At 44.1% G+C, this 15,629-nt stretch overlaps 1 protein-coding gene across 11 annotated transcripts in view; it reads right to left on the bottom strand.

The window, feature by feature from the left end:
• The window catches only part of KALRN (kalirin RhoGEF kinase), a 638,197-nt gene that overhangs the window by 54,087 nt on the left and 568,481 nt on the right, over positions 1-15,629 (bottom strand). For all 11 annotated transcript variants that reach the window (XM_025374819.1, XM_025374820.1, XM_025374821.1 and 8 more), the window contains 9 exons: positions 13,261-13,327; positions 11,725-11,828; positions 11,473-11,542; positions 10,758-10,844; positions 9,817-9,909; positions 8,318-8,368; positions 7,364-7,441; positions 3,434-3,619; positions 2,886-3,057 (listed from right to left, as the gene is read on the bottom strand). In XM_025374819.1, the coding sequence (XP_025230604.1) occupies positions 2,886-3,057; positions 3,434-3,619; positions 7,364-7,441; positions 8,318-8,368; positions 9,817-9,909; positions 10,758-10,844; positions 11,473-11,542; positions 11,725-11,828; positions 13,261-13,327 (908 nt within the window). The remainder of the gene's footprint in view (positions 1-2,885; positions 3,058-3,433; positions 3,620-7,363; positions 7,442-8,317; positions 8,369-9,816; positions 9,910-10,757; positions 10,845-11,472; positions 11,543-11,724; positions 11,829-13,260; positions 13,328-15,629) is intronic.

Below are 15,629 nucleotides of genomic sequence, written 5' to 3'. Positions count from 1 at the left end.
AAAAAAAAAAAAAAAAAAAAAAAAAAAAAAAAAAAAAAACACAGACTCTGGTTTCCTCAGGAGGTCTTGGAACCAATCCCCCATCGACGCCGAGAGAAGAAAAAACCTCCAAAAAAAAAAAAAAAAAAAAAAAAAAAGATGGTTGTAGTCTGTACTGAACATGTACAGAGTTTTTTTTTTTCTTGTCATTCCATAAACAATATAGTATAACAATTATTTACACATCATATATATTATATTAGGTATTATAAACAATCTAAAGATGATTTGAAGTATACAGGATGATGTACATAGGTCATATGCAAACACTATGCCATTTTATGTAAGGGACTTGAGCATCCACAGACTCTGGTTTCCTCAGGAGGTCTTGGAACCAATCCCCTGTGGATACCAAGGGCTGACCGTATCTTCATGATTCATTAAGAGAAAGGTCTCTTGGAACCAAGTAAAGGTCTGAATCATTGACTATGCCTAAATAAATACAGTTCCAAGTTCTAAGTACATACCAGAGTTATAAAGTAGGCCTTATCAAACTGATTTTATGAATCAATTCCCATCATATGGAATTGTGATATTACCTGGTTATTTACAATAATTGTGCTAAAACATTTGAAAATAGTATGCTTTCTTAAATAAGCTAAATGGACAGCCTGTATTCTTTCACCAACCTCCATTTGCATAACGTAATTCTCAGAATCAAGAAAACTGCATCCCTACAGGGTTTGTTTTTGACTGATTGATACAGTGTCTCATGTCTGATCCTGCTTCTTTCTTCACTTTGGTTGCTAGGGAGATCATAATTAAATAAATGAGTGCTCTAACACTAGCACCTATACTGCAGTTCTGTGGTTCACAACCTTAATTTGAAGTCCTGTAGCTGTGGATTCAAGTCCTGTTTCTATTGCTCACTGTTTCTGTGACCTTAGACAAGTTCTGAGTCTCCTTTTCCTCACTTGAAAAAAAGTAGGACAAGAGTACTTACCTCTCCATGTTGACGTGAGGATTAAATGTGAAAAACCACGTAAAATGCTTAGCATAGTGCCTGACACAGAGCAAGGATTCAATATACAGGAGCCATTATTGTTAGGTCAATAACTTCTTGTTTCAACTTACTGTTATACCTTATTTTTCTTTTGTCCCAAATTGATGAATTTTAAAATTCCTAATTTCTGCTTAGAATCTATCAGAAACTCCTAATTAATAGAATGCAATTTAAATGGATATATTTTATATATGCACACATTTTTGCATAAAATTATTTTATCAACAAAAGTGTTCATTTGAAGTCATATATTCAGAAATCATAAGCCATACACAACTTTCATGACCATCCCTCAGGGCTGGGCTGGTGTTAAATTTTAGATATTTTAGAGTGAAAAGAATCCTAGAGATCACTTAGTCTAGTTGTTTTTCACCAAATTTTTTTACAGTTGAGGGCCAGGAGCCTGGCCCAAAAATACTTTCTGTAAGTGCAAAATTGCTTTGAAGTCTCATGTTCTATCTTAAAAAGTCGTGGCATCCTGTTACGTGATCTTCTTCTATTTGTCTTTAAAACACTGTGCTAAATCCCTTATAATATAGGGAAACTGATATTGTAGGGAGGATGCCAGGTTTCCTGCTTCCAGGAAGACTGGCTCATCATGGAGCATGCCAGCATGGGCAGAGTATATCTACCTGAACTCTCTTTTTCACAAAACCAGTCACAAGGCCCAGAGAAATGTCATGACCTGCTCAAGGTCCTCAACTCGTATGTCACCTTTTATCTTTCCCTTCAGCATTCAGTTCCATTCTAGACACCCAGAACATGCTGTATCTGGATCATTTGAGAGTCCAGATCCTAGTACTGGCATGAAAATGTGACACACCCAAGGGTGGGCCTGTACATGTGTACATGTGTGTACCTTTGTGTGCACTCATGTGAGCACATATGGCCATGTAGTAGAGATCTCAGGACAGGCAGGAAGAGGTGGTATACCCAAAGGTGTGTGTGTGTGTGTGTGTGTGTGTGTGTGTGTGTGTGTGTATGTGTGTCTATCCAGGCATATGTGATTGCTGAGTCTTCAGGTTTACTTCATTACTAGTTACATCTTGCATTCAACTACAAGCTCTGTTTCTGCTTGGTTAGATGTCAGAGCTAACCAAGTCAGCAGAGATCAGCCACTAGTTTAAAATCGCACACCCCTTTCCCATGCCAAGCTCAGTGTGAAGAAAACCCCAGCAGAGGAAAAAATAAAAAAATATATTCAAAGTGGCAACTCTACTTCACTCCAGTTCACACCACTCATGAGGGAGCTCCTGCAAGGGCCACAGAGAGCTACACCCCCTGTGTAACCACCAATTTTCTTCTAGGAAGTTTCAGGGTATTACAGAAATTTAAAGTTAGCAATCATTCTCATTTAAAAGGGGTAAGGCTGGCTAGCAACGTGGCTTATTTAGGCTCTCACACTGTTGGGAGCAGAGGAGGGATTTGAACTGATTGGCCAAACTCTCATTTATCTCTAGTTAACACTAGAGAAGCTATGAAAAGTGGAAAAACACACGTCATTTCTAGCCGGCCCTGGCCCCTTAGACACAGAGGATATGCCTACCTCAGACTTTTGCCCAAATTAGTACCAGGCGGTAGTGATGGCAACAGGACATATATCCTGTGTCCCATAAGCGAAATCTCTTCCATCAGAAAGATGGAGCTTCTTTTCCATACCCTATCTGTTCTTCCTGTGTATTCAGATTCAGAAAAATTCAAAAGTGTTTCTGAAAACTACAAAGTTGGAGTTCCATCAACTGTGATCTGGGTTCATAACTCACCATGAACCCAGACCCAAGGAAGCTCAGAAGTTGTGGAGTCCCCTGACATGGCCCTGCAAGAAACCAAGCCCAGCACCCACCATTCAAAAAGTCTCGCTGTGTTTCTAAGACTTGATTGATGTCCTGCACCCAGGCCTGCTGGATGTCAGCGTTGGCGGCTTGCAGAATGACCCTCTCAGAAGTCTCTCTGTTCATGAGTGCAAACTTGCAGGGATCATTGTCCACATTCTCCTCCAGGACCAAGTAATTCATCTGGAAGAAAACAAGTTGATCCTTTTTATATTTAAGAGATTTTTAAAATATCAGCAACATAATACTGTTCCTCAAAGTTTCTATTTCAGGACAAGCTTCCAAATTTTGCCCTGGATCTAGCAGGACAGTACTTAGGTTTTTGTCTCTGGGTGAGTGACATGGTCCCAGGGAACCTGCAGGATCATGCTGGAGACTGGCTCAGCCTATCACTTCAGCTCACAGATAATCACTGTCGTTCAACCTCCATGACCGAAGGTTATTAGCTGAAAGATCTTCATGGTTCTGGATGTCACGACTCCAGTGCCTTGTCTTAGGGAAGCAGCTCCCAAAAACTGGGCTCTTCCTTGCCCCTTCATATCACCATTGGGATCCTCACCTTGATACTCCTTTTGAACATGTAGCCAGGGGTGAGGGATCCCTTCCTGAGCAGTTCACTGAAGATGACAATCTGCTCGAAGAGGAACACGCGCCTCTCTTTGGTCCGGGACTGCATGCCTGCATCCAGCTCAATCACATAGAATGTGTCCTGCTGTAGCAGCTTCCCCTGAGCAGTCAGGGTGCCCTGAAGGAAAGAGGGGCTGGGGTGAAGTGAATGAAAAATGGGGAGATGGCCACTGCCCTCTGGGTCCAGAGAACCTCCCCATCTGGGGATACGGACAACAGATCTGACATCAAAATCCTCAGGGCTCTAGGAAGAGACTGAATTGGGACCCACCCACTCATCCGGGGGCCGACCTTGGCCATTTTCCTGCTCACACAAGGGCCCTGGAGGGAAAGGGAAAGCAAGCTGTGGAACCCCTGAGAAACAGCTCCAGGCAAATGCCAGAAGGCAGGAAGGTAACATTATTAGCAGAAAAGACATAATCCTGGTCCTTCTTGTTTTTTATTGAAAGGACAATGGAAAGTAGGTGACACTTGGAGCTACAAGTGGCCTTTCCATCCTCAGAGTTCTGAGAACTGTGCCTGCCTGGTTCCTTTGCAGTATGGGCCAAGGACCAAGGGCATTCTCATGGCCACCAACCTTGGACTCACCTGTAGACAAGGGAAGTGATGAAGGCAGGACCACAAATATTCGGATAAGTCACTCCCCTCTCTTCTTCAATTATTTTAGGATGGGGAAATTCTGCAATCTTAGTTTCTAGTTATAGGCCAACAGGTAAAGTTGGGGGTACTACAGATAGATCTCCACATTTTTTTTTTTTTTTTTTTTTTGAGATGGAGTCTCGCTCTGTCACCCAGGCTGGAGTGCAGTGGCCTGATCTCGGCTCACTGCAAGCTCCGCCCCCCAGGTTCACGCCATTCTCCTGCCTCAGCCTCCCGAGTAGCTGGGACTACAGGCGTCCGCCACCTCGCCCGGCTAGTTTTTTGTATTTTTTTTAAGTAGAGACGGGGTTTCACCGTGTTAGCCAGGATGGTCTCGATCTCCTGACCTCGTGAACCGCCCGTCTCGGCCTCCCAAAGTGCTGGGATTACAGGCTTGAGCCACCGCGCCCGGCCAGATCTCCACATTTTATATGCTGGTAGATACTTTTCTGGGTTCTGTGATTCTTCTAAAAATGACTCCAGGGTGGGTGCGGAGGCTCACGCCTGTAATCCCAGAACTTTGGGAGGCCAAGGCAGGTGGATCACCTGAGGTCAGGAGTTCGAGACCAGCCTGCCCAACATGACGAAACCCCATCTCTACTAAAAATATAAAAATTAGCTGGGTGTGGTGGTGTGTGCCTGTAGTCCCAGCTATGGGGAGGCTGAGGCACGAAGATCACTTGAACCTGGGAGGCAGAGCTTGTGGTGGGCCGAAATTACACCACTTCACTCCAACCTGGGCAACAGAGCGAGATTCTGTATCAAAATAAATATACATATAAATTAATTTTTAAAAATTAATAAAATAAAAAAAATAAAAATGATTCTAGCTACTAGGCCACCTGACACCTAACTGGGGAGGTAGAACCTATTTGGTTTGTCAGTTTCTAATGAGATTTTCAGAGACATCTTCACAGCTTCAAAGGGAATATGGCCCAACCCAGAAAGTCTTCCCAGACTCTGACAGAGCACCTTGCATTTCTATTGCTTTGCAACAAGAAGACCCTGACATCAGAGAGAGCAATCTGAGGGCCTCCTCTGAAATGCAGGTACTCCTTCTCAGGCGTCAATTCTGTCCTTCGGCACAAATGTGGCCATTCCCTTCATGTGATGCCTTATTCCAAACACTACCCAGCAGAAGGGTTATTTTTCTTTTGTGTTCCTGAGAAGTGCCTGCCCTCTGCTTGGATCATGGCTCCTTACTGCCAATGTCAGCAGCCAAACAGGCTTATCTCTACCCTGGTCCAAAGTTAATATTAAGCCAGTGACCAGCTAGCCAGGAAAGCTCTATTAATATTACATAAGAACCTATCACGGCTTATAGCTCGGCCAGCATCAAAGGGAAAGCCAAAGGATTTGAAAGTGGGGGGGAATTTAAAAGAGGAGGCTCTAACTTCTCTCAAGCCCAAAGCCATGGGCTGAGGGAATAGACACATGCTCACTGTCCTTCCCAGTTACCTGAAGGAATGCCAAAAGCAGGTTCTGGTGGCTTAACAAAAACAGGAGAGAGCAGTGCTTAACTTAAAAGCTTGATTCCGTGCTTGTGTGTGCCCTTACATGGACACACACATGCGCACATGCACATGAACAACACAGCTCCTGTGAAGTTTAACTTGGGGCAGACAGCACAATCAGACGCCACTCCTGCCGGTGGTCACTTCCTCCAGAGACCCAGAGAAGCACAGTTAGTCTCCTGTTCAGAAAACATGGGGTCTTCAAGGTTGAAGAGCAAAAGGGATCTCTTGGTTTGTTCAGTATAGCCTCAGACCTGATGTAATGCCAAGGGAAAAAGTATAAAACTCCACCCAGTATGACTGAAGAAAAATAGTTAAGAACTCAGTGTGTGTCTGCCGAGTAACCCTGCTTACACTAATGCCTCCGGCCTGCTTTGGAAGATCAAGAGCTTATGAAAAACGCACAGCAGAGAAAACCGTCCACATAGTTCCTGTCACAGCAAAGCATGAAAACCAGACAGGGACACATGGGATGGGCTGGAAGGGCAAGGAGGAGAAGAGAATTTGGCTCAACAATGTCATGAATCCAATGCATGAACTCAAACTTAAATACACTATCCCCTAAATTACTCATATAGTGGTATGAGTATGAGTCAACTATATATCTGTCTTGTATCTATTCCATTCCAGTGTAGCCAGAAAAAAAACAAGCCTTTTATTTCTTAGTTATCTCAAATTCTAGGAATCCCTTTGCCCCAAAAAAGGAATAATGAAAGCTTAGGTTTCAGACTGCTGGGAAATAGAAGATACACATCTTTATCTAAAGGGATCAACAACTACTAGGTACCAATCAATAATTGTGTCAGTTCCAATTTTATCATATTAATCTTAAAAACATATTATGTGTGGCTAATTTATTAGGTTTGGATATACATTAATAATAGTCAGTTATTCAGTTTAAATTAGAAAGTCAATTTGCTCTTCAAAGGTTCACTGTTATGGGCTGAACTGTGTTTTCTCTCCTTCCATGCCCCTCATCAACTCCTATGTTGAAGTCCTGGCCCCTAATTGCCAGAATGTCAGCATGTCACCTTATTGGGAAATGGGGTCTTTACGGAGGCAATCAAGTTAAAGTGAAGTAGTCATGCAAGTGAGCCCTAATAGAATATGATTGATGTGCTTATTTAAAAAAAAAAAAAAAAAAAAAAAAGGAAACAGTTGGGAGTGGTGGCTCATGCCTGTAATCCTAGCACTTTGGAAGGCTGAGGCAGGGGATCACCTGAGGTCAGTTCAAGACCAGCCTGACCAACATGGAGAAACCCTGTCTCTACTAAAAATACAAAAAATTAGCCAGGTGTGGTGGTGCCGCCTGTAATCCCAGCTACTTGGGAGGCTGAGGCAGGAGAATCGCTTGAACCTGGAAGGCAGAGGTTGTGTCGCCATTGCACTCCAGCCTGAGCAACGAGAGCAAAACTCCATCTCAAAAAAAAAAAAAAAAAAGAACTCTGGGTCTTTCCAATCTCCTTGGAATTCTGACTTTGGTTTGGCCAAATGCTCTGTAACTTCTTATGACCTCCCTACTGCTGGACTTCCTAAAGAGATGCATCTTCCAGGACTGTGAACCAGAGGGGCCCAGGCATGAAGGCATAGTGGTGAGTGAATGAAGGAGGCAGAGGCAGGACACAGGGCTTCGGAGGGAGGAAGCCGCAACAGCTTGGACTTCTACTGTCCTGGAGAGAGTGGGCTTAGACGCATTCTTAAAGACTCACCTCGAAGCCTTGCAGACGTCCTAGATTCATCATGTCATTGCAACGTTTGGGAACAAGGCACATTAACTCCACTGCTTTCTGTGGGAAAGAACAATCGTCACTCAGGAGGGGGAACAGCACTCAGGCAGGAAGCTCTTGGTATTTCAGTGCTGGAAAACAGGGACTTCATCTCTGGTGGCTCCTTTATTCTAGGAAGGGATGCTGGTGCCTGCTGTCCACTCAGAGAGTATGGGGCTTTCTGTTCCAGAGAGGGAGTGTTGGTCCTCAGCACAGGGGCTCCATGTCAGTCACTGAGCATATGTTGGGGGAATATTACTCAGCTCCTCCTTTCCCTACCTTCCTGTTTTTGTTCATCAAGTCCCTTGCCTTCTCAGATTTTCTTTCTTCTCTCTGTTGCTTCCTGGCTGCCCAGGCAACAGCTTAGCCTGGCTTGTAAGCCACTAGAGGTCTTAAACTAAAATAATCTGTCAGAATGGTCTGTAACCTCTCTGGCTTAAAATAATCCCATGGTGACATTGTCTCAAAGGACTTCACTTGGACGTAGTCTGCAGGGTTTGGATAGGGAGGTGAAAATGGAATACTTCATATGTTTGACTCAAATAATACTTGCCTTCACGAATAAAATTGCGTACTGAGGCTTTTGTGCAACTTACATCTAATCTCTGAAGGATATTAAGGGGTAACCCTTTCCTACTATGTGTCACCAGGAACCTAAAGAACACCAGTGGGGCTCAGCTGTAGTCCACCCCAGGACAGACGTTATCGAGTTCTAGGAAACGCTGTGTTAACACTTGCCATTCCTCAAGCAGGTACAAAGCTGTTTACAAGAGCCTCTTACTGTCCGAGAGGGATGCACCTGGATCCATGGTCTTCCTGAGGCAATCTTTTCCCCTCAAGAGAGAGATAACCAATGTGGCCCCTAAGAACAGCAAGCGTTACAAGCAGAAAACTCACCTCGATATCTGAGCACTCCAAACCAGCCTTCTCACTGTATCTCAGGAAGTCCTAACAAGTAGGGGAAGCAGGGGAGTGTGGGAAGGGGTAAAATTAGTCAAACAGCGGGGAAACAACTTATCATAAAAATACAATAACACCCTGGAGACTTTCCTTCCCAGCAGAGGTGCAACGGTTTAGAGTAGCTGAGAAATGAAATTACGAGTCATGTAAGATGTAGTAACAGAGAGAGAACTCCCAGAATATTCAAAATTTCTTTTTCTTTTTTCTTTTCTTTTCTTTTCTTTCTTTCTTTTTTTTTTCCTTTTTTTTTGAGACAGAGTCTCACTCTGTTGCTCAGGCTGGAGTGCAGTGGTGCGATTTCGGCTCACTGTAACCTCTGCCTCCCAGGTTCAAGCAATTCTACTGCCTCAGCTTCTTGAGTAGCTGGGATTACAGGCGAGTGCCACCACACCCAGCTAATTTTTGGGTTGGCCAGGTTGGTCTCGAACTCTGACCTCAGGTGATCCACCTGCCTCAGTCTCCCTAAGTGCTGGCATTACAGATGTGAGCAACTGCACTCAGCCTCAAAATTTCAAAGCTATGGGAGAAGGAAGAGTGAGAGGGAGGGAAGACAGAAGGAAAGGGGGATTATGACAAGAAAGGAGAGAAAGGAAAGTTAAGTCTCTCTTTCCTATTTAGCCTCTGAGTTCCATAAGATGAATCAAGTTAAGCCATTGTTTAAAATATAATTAGGCTGGGCACAGTGGCTCATGCCTATGATCTCAACACTTTGGGAGGCCGAGGTGGGAGGACTGCTTGAGGCCAGGAGTTTGAGACCAGCCTGGGCAACATAGTGAGACCCTGTCTCTACGAAAAAATAAAAAATTAGCCAGGCATGATGGCATGCACCTGTTGTCCTAGCTACGTGCGAGGCTGAGAAGGGAGGATCGCTTGAGCTCAGGCATTTGAGGCTGCAGTGAGCTATGACGGTGCCACTGCACTGCAGCCTGGGTGACAGAGTGAGACCCTGCCTCAAATATAAATAAATATATATAATATTTGATAATATATATTGATTATATGTAAAATATATTGATTTTATATTTAAATATATATATATATAAAATCAAATTTTAGGTATTACTAATCTAAGGTTTCTAAAGCCTTGCCTTTCCCTTTCTTTGTCCCTTGTAGTTCACTCTGATTTTATATTCTTATTATTTTTTAAAGGTATCAAGTCAATGATTGAGACAAAGTAAGAATGTGAATTGAAAAAGGAAAATCAAGTAACAACCTGCCACCTTAAGGGCAGGAAGAACAGTCATGCAGTTTATCTGGGGGCAAAGCTGATGGAGTAACCAGCAGTCGGATAAAAGTTCCCACGTCCCTACCACCCCTCCCACAGTTCACAGTCCTTTGGGACGGTGTGGTGGAGGCAGAACGCCTAGCACTACGCTAACCTGCTCTGAGCCTGAGGGACCCTTCTCCAGCCCTGACCCAGGCTCCCAGCATCTTACCTTGAGGAGCAACTGGTATTTTGTTATTCTCTGAATGGGCTTGATGAGGAAGTCACTCAGTGTCAGCCTCTGATTTATCTCCTGTTTTACCTCCTGAAACACAGGCAGCAATATTAGAAGAAAAAGGAACTGAAGAACTAGGGTGCTCTGAATCAGGGTTCAAAGGCGTGGAAGACAGGTCTGCATGTTTTCCAATGAAGCTGAAGAATCTTTAAGCAATGTGAGAGGTAAAATTGCCTAGAGGACCATTCACTTGTTATGAACAACACGTAACACACATCACCACTGGCTTCCTGCCTTCCTCCCATGCTTTTACAGTGAGTACTTCCACACCTTGGTCTTCACCCCAGTCCTGGGAGACAAGCTGGAGGGGCCTTATTCTCTCCACTGCTTCAGGGAAAAAGCAGGGAAAAGGGGCTTCTCCTTGACACACAAGCCTTTGGAGCAGGGCCCTAAACTCAGATCTCCCAACACTCAGCTGAGCGCTCTTTCTAAGTGACAGTGCTGCCTTTCTGCCCGCAAAATCAATCCTTCCAGGCTAGGCCAAGCAGAGACTAGGAAGTGGCTGCAACCCCTTCAACCAACAGAAGGCTCCTCAGTAAGTGGTCCCTGGGGGACTGGTGGGTACAATCTGCTCCAGGGTCACTTAAGAAGAACTGGAGCTTCTCAAACCGTCTCTGTGTTCAGGCTGATTCTGCAAATAGGGGCTTCTCAAATGAGAACCCAGACTGGGCCACCTCCGCTCCTCTCAAGTGAAGGTGCCCATGAAAATTTAGCTAAGAAGCTGCTTTCTTTGTTGAGGCAGCTATTCCTGCCGTGAAGGGGTCAACGGTGCTGTGTGGGGGTCACCTATGGATGGATGATGTCTGGTATTTCTGAAAGTGGCTGTCTCGGCCTGAGTTTTCCTCCCATCCTAGTTCAGCAAAGCCCGCACAGCTTACCTCAAAGTAGGTGTCATACTCAGCAACGATGTACTCTGAGCGCGGCTTATTCTGACAGTACCACACGTAGATGTGCAGTTTCCGTTCCTGAAAGAACAGAGAGAGACATGCGGACAGTCAGGCATCTTGTGCCTTTTGTTCAATCTCAGAGTGCCGTGCTGGCCTCCACGTGAACGAAGGACAAAGGCGCACTTGGGGAGGCACCAAGGCAGCTGAATACCAGGGATATAAATGTGGTGGGCAAGAGCCACTTTCCAAATCGCCATGGTGGTCAAAAAAACAAACAAAAAAACTCAGAGAGGGCTGAGAAGGAAAGTCAGTCAAGGAAGAGCAGAAGGGAAGAAATTTTATTTACTTTTCTTCTGAGACAGGGTCTCGCTCTGTCACCCAGGCTGGAGTGCAGGGTGGGGCCATCACGGCTCACTGCAGTCTTGACCTCCCGGGCTCAAGCGATCCTCCTGCCTCAGCCCCCAAGTGGCTAGGACTATAGGCATGTGCCACCAGCCCTGGTTAATTTTTAAATTCTTTGTAGAGATGGGGGCCTCACTATGTTGCCCAGGCTGGTCTCAATTCCTGGGCTCAAGCAATCCTCCCACCTTGGCCTCTTGAAGTGTTGGAATTACAGGTGTGAGCCACTGTGCCTGGCCAGGATTTTAAAATGAATATAAATGAGCCTAGTGAAGGAGTTGGGGAGGAGGTGATGGGAGACACTCACATGCTTAATAAAGAGCTGTGCCAATCTATCTTGCTCCTGGATACACTTTTCCAGTTCCGCCAGGAAAAAACTAAAAGGAGAAAGGGGATAAGAGAAGGAAGCCACATTATTCAGAACTGTATTATTTCTCAATAATAAGATGAGTGACAGAAGACTCTCCCCTAAGCCCTACCCCTTGAGTCAGATGCAGGAAGAGGACGCAAGTCCTGGGTTCCCAGGACACTGGATCCTCAGGGCAGCGTTAACACTTACTCCTTATGCCAGTCATAAATCTGATGAATATTTCCAAACACGATTTTGTCCTTTCCTCGCATATCCTCAGGGACACCCTTTTCTTCTATTCTCTTCATGAAGCCCTGCAGCAGCAAAGGCAATGGTTAGTAGCATATTTTCAGAGGAAAGCTTTCTGGGCCGTGCCGCACACCACAGCACCCCTGCGAGCCCACACTCTCTGCGTGAGTTTGAGGACAAATGCGTCTATGGTTTCTCACTATTCAACCAGGTCTTTTACCCCCGGTGCAGAGCAAAGGACAAAACTTTTATGAGTTTCAGGATCCCCTTCTTTGTCTCCAGTCCCCTTAAGAAAGCAGAGCACAGAAGAAAACAATAAGCTGTCCCTCTTGCTTCTCCCAGTCCAAGTTAATCAGGTCTGTAAAGGCTCAGAATTAGATACATCTGGCCTAGAAGTCTTACTATGCTAATACTTTATAGTCTATAAAATGCGATCATATAGAATTTCATTTTTGGTTTAACATCAGGTTTGGAGGTTGGACAGGTAGCATTATCTCCATCTGACAGACAAGAAAACCCAGGCACCTGGGTGTTGGATGACTTGTCCCATAATCACACCACTGATGTCTGAGTTCCCTGCAGTTCAACCTCCCAGTCTCCAGATTCCCTCGTCCTCTACTCCTGGGCTGGACTGCGTATGGAAGCTGCTGTACCTCTTCCACCCCCCCAGCTCCACAAAAAGAAAAGAATAACTTTCCATAAGTTAAAATTCAGGTCTTCTATATGCCTGGTTAATCTGTTTATCCAAGGTTCAGGTAAGCAAATACAAAACCCTAAGTCAGCAGATTTCACAGGATGGAGACTCAGGCCAAATGTAAGGAAGCAGCAGGCAATGTAGGCATATAATTTTTAGACTTCATGTTCTTTCAAGATGATTAACAATAGGGCTCTAAGTCACTCAAATTAGCCATTTATTTTCTCAGGTTTTTTTTCATCCAAGTGTCTAAGTTCCTTGTAAGTGAATCCCTACAGAGCTAGAGTTGTTTAATTTACTACCAAGTTGACTCTTAACTGTGGACCTGTCAACCTTGCTCATTGGTGGGTTTTCCTTTTATCTGTGTTTTTGCTAGCTATAACACTTATCCTTAAAATCTATGGAAATGTACAAGCCCTAAGATTCCACTAAGAATGACCTGTTTTATGCCTATGTGGCTCATAGCTCTGAAGAATATATGTCCACATAGTTAAACATCAAAGAAAAGCTCTTAAGACAATAGCTTGGTCACCAAAAACAAAGTGGAATGAGTTCCACTCTAACCAAGAGGCTCCCCAAAATGCTATAACATTCGGGCCTCTACCTCCCTCTAAATAGCTTATTTCAAGGGGAAAAGAAAAATATTGCCTACATATTCACTTATTATCATTTTTATTTTCATTTCTGCAAGTGCTCAGACAGTAAAGTATATGTAACCATCAGATTAAAACACCTTGGCCTAGGTAGAGTCCAATGTGCTCCTGGTTGGGTGACCACAGACCCACCTGGAACCCTCTACTTACCTCCACCACAATGCCCAGATCCTTGACATAGTCTTTCTCTGTCTGTACCAGCTCATTCAGGACAAACCTGAGCAGGAGATTAAGAACAATGAGTGTTCCTCTTCATTGTTAAGCCAAAAATCTTCACTTAAGTTCACAGAAAAGTTACTTTGGCACCTTTATGACAAGACCCCCTAAAACACCCACATTTATCTCCTGGGAAAGATGCTTACGGATGCTTTCCCTACAGAAGGCCCTATTGAAGGGCTGAGGACACCAAGGTCAGAAAGGATGTCCCCAGGTGACATACAACAGTCACACAAAAAATGACACTCAGCACCTAGCATTCTTCTTTCTATTCTTCACGTGTTTCTCCCTCACCTACAACTGAACAATTATATAGACAGAGGGCAGAAAGAATGACAACCATTTTGGCAAAACTGAGTTTTGAAAGCTTTGAGGCCAGGGTCGGTGGGGGATCAAGATGAGACTTTTCTTCCTTCATTTCAGCTTCATTCTTCACTTAACAAGAGGAGAAAGACAATTTGATTACCAACCTGTAAGTCCTCCAAGACATGGATAGATACCAAGTGAAGCTTTTAAGATATGGTAGTTGCAATTATTCAGATAGGTATCCATGGTAACGGGCCTGGAAGATCCCCAGTCAAGGCCAGAAAGATGGACTGCAGACACACCAAAATCATACCTTTAATGCATCCCTACCTTCTCCAGGATGCAGGATTTAACAATTACAAGGACATTCGCTCTCTTGGTTTCCTTCCTGTTAATTCTTTCTACCACACTATGTGCCACTCCCTTCATCTGGGTTTTCCCATGCTTATAATAAGGTAGGTATTGTAAAACCTATTTTATATAAATGAAAATGCGGAGACAGAAAGATTAGGTAGCCTGACAATGATTATAAAGTGAGTAGCAGAGCCAGGATTTGAACCCAGTTGTTTAAGAGTCCAAAAATCATGCTCTTTCCCAGCAGCCCACTGCCTGGTAAACTACTCTGACTGGCTCTTGGGAGTCCCTGAAGCCTCAAACCCAAACACTCTTTCTGTCTTTTGTCCAGACGCTAAGGAGCTTTACATAAAATGCTAATAGTTGTGCACAGGGGCAGGGTGGTGCTGTGCAACCTACTGGAGTCAAACTCTTTCAATCTGATTGGAACGAGTTTTGCCTGGGACCACACAATTGCATTTTGGGCCCAAGTAGCAGAAGGGATAAAGTTCTGAGATGTCAAAGTGGGACCCCAGCACAAGGGTGGTAACCATTTTGAACCCAGGAAGCAATTCATCTGAAATTCTTGCTCTGTATAGCCCCAGAAGCCACCACATTCCTGGGGCTGGGGCCTCTGGGCAATGGGGAGGAAGCAGAGGAACACACGCTTCTTTATCAGTGCACCCAGCACTTCCAACAGCTCCCTCTCCAGCACAGACAATCATGTGTTTTAGGCCACAGGAAGGAACTGGCAAGGCCAAATAAAAGCATTTAAATATATCTTTACCATGGCCCAAGTTACTGCCTAGTAGAAAGTGGCAAAAGAAAACCCACAGGAAAGTTAGAGTGGGGCTGGGAGGGCCCTCTGGAGATGAAGTCCAGCTCTCTGTCTCCAAGCGATATTTTTATCCTAAGCTATTTGCTGACAGATGAGGACTATCTTTGGCTTCTCAGCCTCTAGAGAAGGGAACTGTATTAGGTGCTGCTAGTGGACCTGTCATCTTTTCCCTTGAAGGGTTAATGAAGTACCCGGGGAGACCACGACGTATTAAAAGACATTCTGAAAAGTGACATCAGGGATTTAAATTGCAGGCATCGCAAGGCAGTGCACAATTAATTGCCAAATGAACTGACAACAAGGCATGTTTTTCATGGTAAGTTCTTATTAGTAGAAGTTATTTACAAACAAATGTTATTCTTTGGTCCAACTAAAATTATTTCAGCTACACGTTAGAACCACTTCTAACCTCCTTTCACAGGGATAGGGAATGGCTGGTCTTCCATAGAAAATCTCTTAGATTCATTGCACCGGCTGTTCTCTCTCTCGAGAACACTTTTTCTCTATGGCTAATTCCTTATCTCCCCCAGTCTTTGTGCAAATGCCAGGGCCATTTAAAATGGCAACATGGCCTCATTTTTTCTCTGGATCTCCTTTACACTGCTCTATTTTTTTTTCTTTTTCATGTTTCCAACATACTACATAATTTATTTTGTTTATTGTCTGATTTCTCCCACTAGAATTTAAACTTGCCATGAGAGCAAAGACTTTTGTTGTTATTATTTGTCTTATTCAGTGATGTATCCCACTGATGGTACATAACTGGTGTTAGACCAGTATTTGTTGAATGAATGACTAAAACTTGAAGACAAGTAACTCCATTCTC

Source organism: Theropithecus gelada, chromosome 2 (genome assembly GCF_003255815.1).
Source record: "Theropithecus gelada isolate Dixy chromosome 2, Tgel_1.0, whole genome shotgun sequence".
NCBI classification, from domain to species: Eukaryota; Metazoa; Chordata; class Mammalia; order Primates; family Cercopithecidae; genus Theropithecus; species Theropithecus gelada.
The sequence above is the reverse complement of the archived record's forward strand: the minus strand, read 5'-3'. Positions and strand labels throughout refer to the sequence as shown.